At 37.7% G+C, this 11,972-nt stretch overlaps 2 protein-coding genes across 2 annotated transcripts; both read left to right on the plus strand.

Annotated features, from left to right (window-relative positions):
• The first annotated feature begins 6,881 nt into the window (after nucleotides 1-6,881).
• Nucleotides 6,882-7,924, plus strand: LOC141691479 (uncharacterized). Its single transcript, XM_074496217.1, has 2 exons — nucleotides 6,882-7,181; nucleotides 7,394-7,924. Exons 1-2 carry the CDS (start codon nucleotides 6,882-6,884, stop codon nucleotides 7,922-7,924), a joined length of 831 nt encoding a protein of 276 aa, XP_074352318.1.
• Nucleotides 7,925-10,261: 2,337 nt separating this feature from the next.
• LOC141691480 (secreted RxLR effector protein 161-like) lies at nucleotides 10,262-10,768 on the plus strand. Its single transcript, XM_074496218.1, has one exon. The coding sequence runs from the start codon at nucleotides 10,262-10,264 to the stop codon at nucleotides 10,766-10,768; it is 507 nt and encodes a 168-aa protein (XP_074352319.1).
• The last annotated feature ends 1,204 nt before the right edge of the window (nucleotides 10,769-11,972 follow it).

Genomic DNA, 11,972 nt, shown 5'->3' on the forward strand with positions numbered 1-11,972 from the left:
TCCCGAGCTAGTGCAGCAAACGAAGGAAAAAGTTGAAATGATACAAAAGAGATTAATTGCAGCTCAAGACCGACAGGCAAAGTACGCGAATCAAGAGCGGAAAGATGTGCAATTCGAAACTGGAGACAAGGTCTTGTTGAAGATATCTCCTTGGAAAGGTTTTACTCGATTTGGAAAGAAAGGAAAGCTAAGTCCAAGGTACATTGGACCATTTAAAGTATTGCGACAAGTTGGGAAAGTAGCGTATGAATTAGCGCTACCGCCGAAATGTAACATCTGCACAATGTGTTTCATGTATCTCTCCTGAAGAAGTATAATGCTGATGCGAGCCATGTGATGGAGTTGGAACCAGTAGAAATCCAACCAGATTTATCCTATATAGAACAGCCAGTGCGAATTTTGGATCGAAAAGAAAGGACACTTAGAAATAAAGTTGTACCTCTAGTTAGAGTGTTGTGGAGAAATCCACTAGTCGAGGAATCGACTTGGGAATTAGAAAGCGAAATGAAAGAAAAGTATCCCCATCTATTTGCTTAGATTAGATTCTGGGGACAGAATCCTTTTAAGGAGGGTAGATTGTAACGACCGAGAATTTTGCGTCGTAATTAAGAAAGTAAAGTATGTGTTATGTGATGAGATTATGTGATTAAGCAGTGATTATTTGTCTTATCTGTATACTAGAGTTAAGGAGCGTGGATAAAAACGTTCCAATTTAAAGAGTCAGCTTAGAAGTAAGCTGTGTTATCGGGCCGTCAGGTAGAACGGAACCCGTTCCATTAAAGAGTTAAAGAATATATAAAAGGGGAATTATGTGTGATTGAATGAAAAGAATGTGTCAGTAAAGTGTTTTGTCCTAAGTGACGTGTCAGTCGATAATGATAATGAGAAGCGCAATCAAAACGCTGAGCATCGGGCCATCGGGATGAACTGACCCGATACGCGTAAAAGAGGATAAAGATTAAAGAAGAATAAATTTATGATCAGACCTAAGTCATTATATGATCGTATATGTGTGATTGCTTGCCTGTGTGCATGACTGTATGATCTGTGTCAATTTTTGTGAATTTTAAAGGAATTATGTGATTTAAGTAATGGTTTAATTAACCTTCGTGCATTTTTATAAAATCATCTGAGACGGATAAAAACATGGGATTTGTTCTGTTATCTTCGTAGAGGTCTTAGAGACTTTTTAAAAATGATAAGTGAATTTAATTGTTGATCTTTGCATTTTTGAATCGATTTTATGTGGAAAAGGTATTTATTAAAGCGAGTTTGCGAAATTCATATAAAATCAACCGCTCGCTCAAATTCTTATTATGAGTAATGGATAAAAAGCTAATTTCGAGGCCTACGCGTTAAAAATATCGTTTTCAATAATTCTTGACTTTCCGAGAGAGAAATATTATTATTTTGAATTTCGTTGCAATTAAGTAAAAAGAGAAAGAAAATGCAAACTAAAAAGGGAGTTATTAGATTACTATTTTGCCCTTAATCTTGGTGGAGTATAAATACTCCCTTCCTTCCTCATTTTCTTCTTCTTGCCGAACACTCACTCTTTTCTCTCTTCTTTTTCTTCTCTCTCTCTCTCTCTCTCTCGAACACTCTCTCTCACTCTCTCTCTCGGCTTTCTTCAATCTCTCTCGGTATACCTCTCTTTTCTTTGATCAAACACACTAATCATCCCGAATTCTTTTTTTAAGCACTTATATATGGTTAGAAGTGTGTGCATGTGTGTGATTAGGCTTGGATGCCGGTGTGTGTGTGTTGTGTGTGTTCGGTGTGCGTGTACACCCGAGAACCCCATGGTTCTTCTTGATTGTTGATTGATATCATCTTGTTAAGCTTGATTCCCTGTATAATGAATGCTAGAAAGAAGTGCATGTTAGTTTATCTTGCGTAATTATCGAAATCGGGGGTTTTCGTGGTTGGACACCCTCGAATGAGGGCACCACCGTGAAGCCACCGCCACCGGTGATGAACTCCGGTGAACCGGTGGTGAGTTGTGATGTGAAAACTGAACTCTACACAAAGTACACTTTAATTTTAGTTGATGCATGTGGTGCTTTTCTATATAACCGAATGGGTTTATGTTCTTAAAGTGAGCAAGTTGGTTTTTGACCATGAAATCAATAATGGATAGTTGTTAATAAAAAGTTGTAATTTATAAACTTGAAATGATGCATGCATGTTAAGATTTCTTGAAAATTTAGAAAAGGGTTTTTGGCTTCTTTGATAAAAATCGAGTGGGTGTTTGATTAAATGATTCCTTTGATTGTAAATGAATGTGTGCATATGATTGTGCTTAGAAAAAATCAAAAATTGAGGTTGCATGTGAATCTTTGCTTCGGGTTTTGTGGACTTTTTCTTCGGCTTTTGTTAATAAAGAAGAGGGAATCGGTTTTTGCGGGTTAATCTTGTTGAATACTAAGTTTATGTGGCTTAAACGTGATTGCATGTTAGTTTTAAAAAGGATCAAGATGTGCATGTCCTTGTTTGGTTCTTGGATTGTGAATTTTGAATTTTTTTTTTGCCGAATGGAAAATGGGTTTAGAAAAGATTGATTTGTGATTAAGTGAATGCATGCATGTTGTTTGAATAATTTGATTAAGGATGAGTCATTAGGTGATGTTTGGCTTTGTGCTTCGAAAATCTTGATGAAAATAAGTTAAATGACTAAGTTAAGGCTTAAAACAAGTTGAAAATGTGATATAAGACTTTGCATGTCAAGATTGATCTTTGCATGTGTGTTTTCTTGATAAACCCGAATGGGTCTTAGGCTTAAAAGGAGAATTGAGTTGATGTTTGCTAAAAATCTTAGTGACTAATGAAGAAAATGGTGCTAGTTTAAATGTTGGATCATGCTAGAACTAAAGTTGTATGGTGTGATTTTTGAGAAATTTGATTGTATATAGATGGTTGGGTTCGGATTTTTATGATTAAAAGAAAGGAGAGTGGTTCTTTAAAGGTTGTTGAATGAGATACGTGTTTATGTGAATTAAAGTGAGTATTTGATTGATTTTATGGTGGGTATTTGCAATAAGGCCGAATAGGCCATAAGAAATAAAGGTCAAAACTTGATTTTGGTAATTGAAAGAATGATTGAGTGTTATATGTGAAAATCTATGATCTTGCTTGATTGGATTGTTGTTTTGGTTCGAATTAAGGAATAAAAGAAAAAGGGAATTAAGTCGATTGATATAAGTGATGGTTATGAACGTAAATGTTTGGTTGTAAATAGGGTCTAGTACTCGTAAAAGAGTCGTGTTAGTGTGATTTGAGAAATAGCCTAGGTCAAGCGAGTACGCTTTGATTGCTAGGTATATAAGGATATAAAAACTTCGAGAAAGAATTGTGCTATGTGCTATGTGCTGTGTGCTTATTTGTATAAGCTATACTCGTATAGTTCGAGTCAAGAATATAATCGAGTTATCGTAGAGAGTGATCGTTCCGGGAACGAGAGTTGGGAATCTAATTAAGATTTTGGTTTTTATTGTAGATTCGGAGCGTGAGGGCATTCGGGCTAGGAAAGGGAAAAGTATACTAGGTGGCAGTAGTTCAACCCTCAGGAAAGCAATTTTAGGCAAGTAACTCTGATTACTTGTATAAATGATTGTAAAGGAAATATTGTTCATACCATGTAGAGTATGGAACTGTTAAAGTATAAAACCCTTGCTTTATGAAACCCTGATATTGATTTGAAGTACCCTTTGTTCTTGATAACCTGTTATTGATAATCCTATTGATTTCACCCGTTGATAATCTGCCTTTCTGTTTAAGATTCCTATAATGCCATGAATCATATTGAACCTTTAAATTATCTTGGATAACTCTGTTAATGATACCCTGTTTCTCTTGATCGCCCTAATGATCCCTAAGTTATTTTTGATCCTTCAAATCTAGTGCCTTGTTATCCTTGATACAGAATTCTTGAGAATTGTTCTTTGCGTATCTTTGATTCACTCCCTGAACTTTGTTTCTTTAAAATCTGAATTAAGAATGAGTTTCGACTTGAAAGAGTCCGAATGATTTCAAAGGCTTGGTAATGATAAAATGAATTTTAGAAAACCTATTGTTTTCCAACTCAAGGTTTTCCAAATGAATTCCTGATGGATTGGATTGAGACGTAAGAGGCTAGTGGGACTAGTCCAGTCATGGTAAGAGGCTAGTGGGACTAGTCCAATTTAAGGCTGAAATTATGCCGAATGGTACCTTAAAGACCGGAATGGAGGTCGATACGGGCTGATCACCCGTATATAATGAAATGGAAAGATAAGTGATCCAATCAAGGGTTCTAAATGATTATTTAAAAAAGGGAACTGAAACTTTTATTCAGTAAATTGATTTTTGGAAATGAAAATGGTTTATACTGTTTTGAAAAGAGTTGATTATGTTATTGTGGAGTTTAAAGCTCAGAACCCTATCCCTGAAATTGTTGATCATATGAATGATTCTATATCTTGAAATACTGTTGCTTTCCTCTATCGAAAGATCTATTTTGATCCTATAATGAATTGTGATGAATGTCGGCTTTCGTCCTGTTTCGAGCTTTGTTTCTTGAAAGCCCAACTATTCTTCGGATACCCTTTCCTTATCTCAAAGAAAACAAAAAAATAAATATATGGAAATCTGCCACCTAGATTAGCTAAAATAGAATGCCCTAGTTTGTTCAAAGTATATTGAGAATTGTTATTGTAGAACTGCTATATAGTTACTTGCTGAGTTTTCTACTCACTTGTTTTGTCTTAATCTAACCATGGCAGTTAAGCAAGAAGATGGCCAGGCTTAGGCGCACTGCTCGTAAGAGCGTACCTGGTGGTCCCTACCGTGTTGAGGGCTTCCAGTTTCCAGAGCAGGTAGTACAGGTTATGAGTGAGCTCGCCCCTAGAAAGTGGTGTTTAAAGATACAATGGGTTATCTGTCGGTTCCCAGCCGGAATCGATATTGATTATTTAATAATATTTTGGGTTTGTAAGTTATATTCTGTGATTGGTAGTTGTAATCTTGTCTCATACTTTATCCTGTTGCACCTGTTAGTAGTTAATCGGGGTTTATGCATATTTAATTAGTAGATTAGAGGTGTGTGAGTCCTCATTTCCTAACCCCGAGATTGAGGTCGTCACAAGTTGGTATCAGAGCTACAGGATCTAGTCCCTGAGACAAGTTAGGTTTTAAAAGGGGTATTTTGGGAATATATCTATATCGCGAGAGAGTTCGACTCATGTAGAGTTGAGATAGACTACTAGGTATAGTCTAAGGAAAGTGTTTGATTGGTAAAGCAGAAACTAGAGTTAGGGTGTGAGTTAGCTGGAAGCTTTATTTGACCCTAACATTGTTTCTTGGTTGCTGTTTTATGATTTCTCTCAGGATCCTAGTAGTGGTAGTGACTCAGACTCAGAGATTAGCTTGACTGGTACCCCTGTGGACCCTATTCCACCCTCTCCAGAGGAGCCTGTATATGTTAGTTCAGACCCAGAGGAGGACCCTTCTGAGAGTAGTAAGATCCCTATGCAGATTTCACCCTTGAGGCCTTATTCAGAGACCCCTGCCCCTGAGCCAGAGTTGGAGATGCCTAAGACTGTTCCTGTCAGTATTGGTGGCAAGTTAGCCCAGGACCGAGACTTTGTGTACTCCCGCATTCCTGAGTTAGGAGCTTTGGTGGATAGACTAGCCAGGGAGTCTAGGCAGTGTGCTTCTGTTATGGATGATGAGTGGCGAGTTCGAGTGAAGATGGTGGAGCAGGTTGCCAGGAGGAGATTGGATGAAGGACCATCCACTAGTGATGCTGATGCTGAGGCCCGTAGGCTGCATAAGATCATTCGCTGGATGTTGGTTGTGTTGAGAGAGATCCTAGATGATTAGACGGGACTGTTGGTTAAGCCCGTAGATGGTTGTTGTTGTTTTCAGCGCCGATAGGCTTTGGGATACTTGGTCAAATGCCGGGATCCCTTTTTCATTTATCTTGTTGTATTTCCGACCAGTGTAGTAGTAGTAGTAGTTGGAAGTTAGGGGTAGATAGGGGATTTTTTCCAGTTTTTCCTCTGTTTAACCCTGCTATTTATTGTACCTTGTTTCAGAACCTTAAAATCCAGAATATTTCCTATGTAACCCTTGATTTAAATAAATCTATTATCTTGCTTTCCTTTGTGCACCTTGTTTATCTTATAAACTTGCAAGAAGAGAGATTGCTTCTTGGAAATATTACAGGTTTAAAAATTACTAACTATGACGAGGCAAAGGTTCTTTGGATGCAATAGGAAGAAGGTTTCACCGTACATTATTCACATTATAAAATACCAAAAGCACGGACCTTAATATTAAAAAATTAAAAAAAATATGCAGTGTTTGTTTGCGTGTAAAATGTGTATGACCGAGTTACATGTAAATTGGAATATGTCATTGTTCTGTACGTATTAAATTAGAACGTATGTAATATTTGAATATGTAATTTAGAATGTTAAGTATTTTCTTTTTGAACATAATCAAATTCTATGGGCATCGAATTTTTGATATACCTGGTCCACAGTCACCGCAAACATGTTTTATTTAAATAAAATATAGCTGTTGAGAGTGTATTTTAGTGTTAGACTTGGTCATTGGATATTTGCATATTAATAGGAACCGAATAAAAAAAGTGGGCCAGTGATAGGAGTTTGTTTAGCTGCATGCCTAGTGTTTAGCCTACTTTGTACTTGCATATTTATGCATGCCTAATTTTTAGTTTACTTTGTACTTGCATATTATTCTTGTACGTTGATCTGTTTTAATTAATAGAGAAGTTTATCTCCTTCCAACTCTAAATACAAATAGGTATGTGTGTATATTATGTTTTAGTGCTTTACTTGGTATTAGAGCCACGGTAACCGCTTAAGTTTTCAGACACGATGGAACAGAAAGACAAGATGAAAGAAAGTACAAATATTGGGCTGAGTTATCCTATACTTAACAAGACGAATTATGCAGCTTGGTCTCAGAAGATGAATGTGACTATGCATGCGTATGGCTTGTGGGAGGCGATCGGACCAAAGGACCCGAAGGGGACTGTTGAGGACAAAACGGACAAGCGAGCCTTGGCAATTATCTATCAAGGGATTTCGGAGGAGATGTTGCTGACACTTGCAGAAAAGAAGACATCGAAAGAGACTTGGGAAGCTGTGAGAACAATGAGTTTAGGAGCAGATAAGGTGAGATAGGCAAAGGCTAAAACGCTGAAAGGGGAATTCGAAAGCTTAAGTATGAAAGATGGGGAGCAGTTAGATGACTTCTACATGAAATTAGATGGACTGGTCACTAACATTCGAGCACTAGGAGAGAAGATGGAAGAGAGCTACGTGGTGAAGAGACTTCTCAGAGCAGTTCCCTCGAAATTTTTACAATTGTATCTGCTTTGGAGCAGTTCAGAAATTTGGAGGAGATGTCAGTGGAAGAAGTTGTTGGTTCTTTGAAGGCCCATGAAGAACGGTTGTGTGGAATAAGTGAGATGAATCAAGGGCAACTCTTACTGACAGGGGGAGAATGGCGAAAGAGAGAAAATCACAAAGGACAATTATTATTGACTCGTGAGGAGTGGATGAAAAAAACCAAAGAAGGGAATCGAGGTCCTAGTGAGAACCTGGGAAAAGAATCAAACCGAGGAGGACGTGATAGGAGCAGGATGAGGTGCTTCAATTGTCAAGCATTTGGACATTTTGCATACGAGTGCCGAAAACCACGACGTGACAAGGAACCACAAAAGGAAGTGAACCTCACTCAAATCCAAGGAGATGAACCAGCATTATTGATTGCTGAGATCGAAGAACCTATGAAGGAAATGATGTTACTAAACGAAGAAATGGTAGTTCCAAAGCTGACAGAGAAAAATGAGGGACGCAAAGATTTGCAAGTGTGGTACCTGGATAATGGGGCGAGTAATCACATGACTGGATAATGGGAAAAATTCAAAGAGTTGGAAAAACGTGTAACTAGAAAGATGAAGTTTGGTGATGGGTCTACTGTGACGATAAAAGGCAGGGGAGTAGTGTCATTTAAATGCAAGAATGGTGAAGAGAAGACATTAAGCGAGGTATATTACATCCCTACCTTGTGCAATAATATTATTAGCTTGGGTCAACTTTCAGAGGTTGGTAACAAGGTTATTTTGAAGGGAGAATATTTATGGGTGTATGAGGAACGAGGTCGACTATTGATGAAAGTGAAGAGGAGTGAAAATCGTCTCTATAAAATAAGCCTTGAGGATAGTAGCCCTATGTGTTTACTCTCAAAAACCGAGGAAGATACATGGTTATGGCACACAAGGCTCGGCCATGTCAATTTTCAGGCCTTAAAACTCATGTCAAAGGAAAAATTAGCATATGGAGTTTCGAAGTTGATTCAACCAAAGAATAAATGCGAAGGATGCTTGATGACAAAGTTGGTAAGAAGTCCGATTCCGACAAATACGAGCTTTGAAACAAAGAAGCCCCTTGAACTAGTGTATGCAGACATTTGTGTCCCGATCACGCTTGAGACTTCTGGAGGTAATCAATACTTTCTCGTATTTGTCAATGATTATAGTAGGAAAATATGGGTATATTTGTTAAAAAGAAAAAAGAGATGCTCTTGCAATGTTCAAAAATTATAAGGTAGTGGTAGAGAAGAGAATGGAGAGAAGTATAAAAATGTTGAGGACAGATCGAGTGGTGAATTTTGCTCGATTGAATTCAAATTGTTTTGTGAATAAATGGGGATTGAACGTCAATATACAGCCCCGTATACTCCGTAACAGAACGGGGTAGTTGAGAGAAGAAATAGAACCGTGGTGGCGATGGTCCGGAGTTTTCTAAAAGAATCGAAGTTGCCATCAACCATGTGGGGGGAAGCGGTAAGGCACACAATATACGTGCTTAATCGTTTACCAAAACGAGCTCTAAATGGTACAACTCCATATGAAGTTTAGGGAGGCAAGAAACTAGATTTAGGACACCTTAAAGTATTTGGTTAGGTAGCGATCATGAAGGTGCCATCTATCCATGTTAAAAAGCTGGATGACAGAGGAAAAAGAGTCATATATTTGGGACGAGAGCCGGGGACTAAGGGCTGCAAGTTGTATGATCCAGTCACAAAGAAAATACACGTGAGTCGTGATATAGTATTTCGTGAGAAAGAATTCTGGATATGGGAGAAAGAAGGGGAATGTGTGGTGAAAGTTCCTTGATACATCACCATGGTTGAAAATAGTGTTGAAACGAGTGTTAATACTAATGAAGACGGTAGTGAAGATGGAGGCTTCACAACTCTACTACACACAACTGGTGGCTTCACAACTCCGTTACACACAACTGGTGGCAGCCATACTGAAGTGTCCTCTGGAAATTTGGAATCAGAAACTGAAAGTGGACCTCGCAGGTACAGAACTCTTGATGAATTGTATAGTGAGACTGAGGTGATTGAGTTGTTGGACGAGCTTATGCTGTTAAAGGTGGAAGAACCTGTGAATTTTCGAGAAGCAACAAGGAAAAAGAATGGATGGGTGCTATGAAACTCGAGATGGACACCATTGAAAGGAATGACACTTGGGTTCTTACTGAACTTCCACCGGGAAACAAGCCAATAGGGTTGAAGTGTGTTTTAAAACTTAAGAAGGATTCATAGGGAAATATCGTGAAACATAAAGCTCGCCTCGTCGCAAAGGGCTACGTACAACAAAGAGGAATTGACTACAATGAAGTGTTTGCCCCTATAGCACGAGTGGAAACTATACGGTTGTTGTTGGCAATAGCTGCAAAGGAAGGATGGGGTACATCACCTCGACGTAAAATCAGCATTGTTAAACGGGGATTTACTTGAGAAAGTGTATGTCATACAACCGGAAGGTTTCGAGAAGAAGGGGAGGAGAACAAAGTGTATAGGCTGGTGAAAGCGTTTTATGGGTTGCGTCAAGCAACAAGAGCTTGGAACGCCAAGCTGGATAAATGTTTAAAGGAGTTGGGTTTTGAAAAATGTCAACACGAGCAAGCCGTTTATACGAAGTACAGAAATGGGAGTGTTCTGATCGTTGGTATATATGTTGACTACTTGTTGGTTGCTGGTTCGAGTGAGGAAGAAACCAAAGCGTTTAAGAAGAATGAATATGCAATTCGAAATGAGTGATCTGGATGTATTGTCATACTATCTGGGGATTGAAGTTCATCAAGGAAAGCAGTGTACAACGATAAAATAGTCTGGGTATGCTAAAAAGATATTGGAAAAAGCTGGGATGTTGAGTTGTAACTTGGCAAGGTGTCCTATGGAACAAAAACTAGTGTTAGATAAGGATGAGGGTGGTCAGAAAGTGGATGCAACTGAGTACAAGAGTTTAGTTGGAAATCTGATATATCTCACTCATACGCGACCTGATATCATGTATGCAGTCGGGGTTGTTAGTCGATTTATGGAGGCACCTACTGACAAACATCACCAAGCTGTGAAGCATATACTACGATATGTGAAAGGTACTGTAAGTCATGGTTTAGTATATGCTAGAAGCGAAGACAAGAAAACCATAGCAGGCTATACAGATAGTGATTTAGCAGGTGATGTGGTTGATCGAAGGAGCACTGGTGGGATGTGTTTTTCTCTAAATGGAAGCTTAATTTCATGGGCATCGCAGGTGCAGAGGGTCATTGCAGTGTCTTCTTGTGAAGCGGAATATGGTTGCAACAACAGCAGCGTTCCAGAGTATTTAGCTTCGAGGTCTGCTAAGGGAAATTTATGGGCAAGAAATTGGGGCTGTATTGTTGTATGTAGACAATAAGTCTTCAATAGAGTTGATAAATGTAATATCCCGTATTTTTTAGAATTAGATTGATAATAGAATAATAGAATAAAAAGTATTAAAATTGGATAAGGATTATGATTTAAAATTTGAATTAGACTAATGGGCCTAAAATTTAGATCAGATTCTAATATGGATAACTTGTAGGTTAAGATATATGGTTTTGTCTCGTTATAAATACACCTTATCCGTCTTCCTCGTTTTAATTATTAAAATTCGTAGGGCTTTTAGGCACAAAAATTAGCAGTTTTGTAAAATTCATAGAAAATTCATCGTAAGTCAGAATTTAGTGATCCTGGACGTTTTGAAAAGATCTTTTCGTTATCTACAACTTTTGTGCTTTATATTTTCCAAGAAAACGTCGTTTAGTGGGTTAAAAAGGCTATATTCAGATATGGTCATATTTTGAAGTAAGTTTTCGATCGATCTTACTAGTATTTTCAAAATTATATGTTACGCGTTTATATTTGATTATCAAAATTTGGGCTAAGTGATTATATATTTGAAAGTATGATGTGTTACAGTATATGTATTGTTGTATATATGTGTGATGTTTAGACGATACTTTTGGATTTATGATTTGTGCCATGGTTTGTGAAAATATCGAATAAGAATTTAGGACCGCAGTCACCGGATTGTATTGACAGTTTTCAGAAAATTTAGTATCGTTATCACCGGGTTGTAGTGGTCGTGGCATGGATTATGGATTTTGAATTATTGTTGTTTATGTGTTATGTGTATCGAATAAGAATAATAATTTGTATCGAAAGTGTTTGTTTCGTATATCGTATCGTACAGATTATCGTATTATGTGTATGTGTTACTTGGTCAACTAGTTGGATCGATTGTTTTCTTGCTAGGCTGTATAGCTCATTCTTACAATTTCAGGTTTCAACTAAGAGTTCGAGTTAGATATCGTTGGAGTTCGAGGATTTGGAATTGGGACATATTAACTGTTGTACTTCCGTTAGCTGCGTTTTTGTAATAGTCATCTTTGTAATAGAATTTTGGATTAGTAAATTGTATTTTGTATTAATTTTCGATTTAGAATTAATAGTCCGGAAGTGCGGGCCGTTACAGATAAAGAACCTTGTGCTACATGGAAGGAGCAAGCATATAGACGTTCGCTTTCATTTCATTCGTGAATGCATAGAGCATGGAGAGCTGGTTATAAATTATGTGG

The sequence above is a fragment of the Apium graveolens genome, chromosome 10 (assembly GCF_009905375.1).
Source record: "Apium graveolens cultivar Ventura chromosome 10, ASM990537v1, whole genome shotgun sequence".
Classification (NCBI taxonomy): domain Eukaryota; kingdom Viridiplantae; phylum Streptophyta; class Magnoliopsida; order Apiales; family Apiaceae; genus Apium; species Apium graveolens.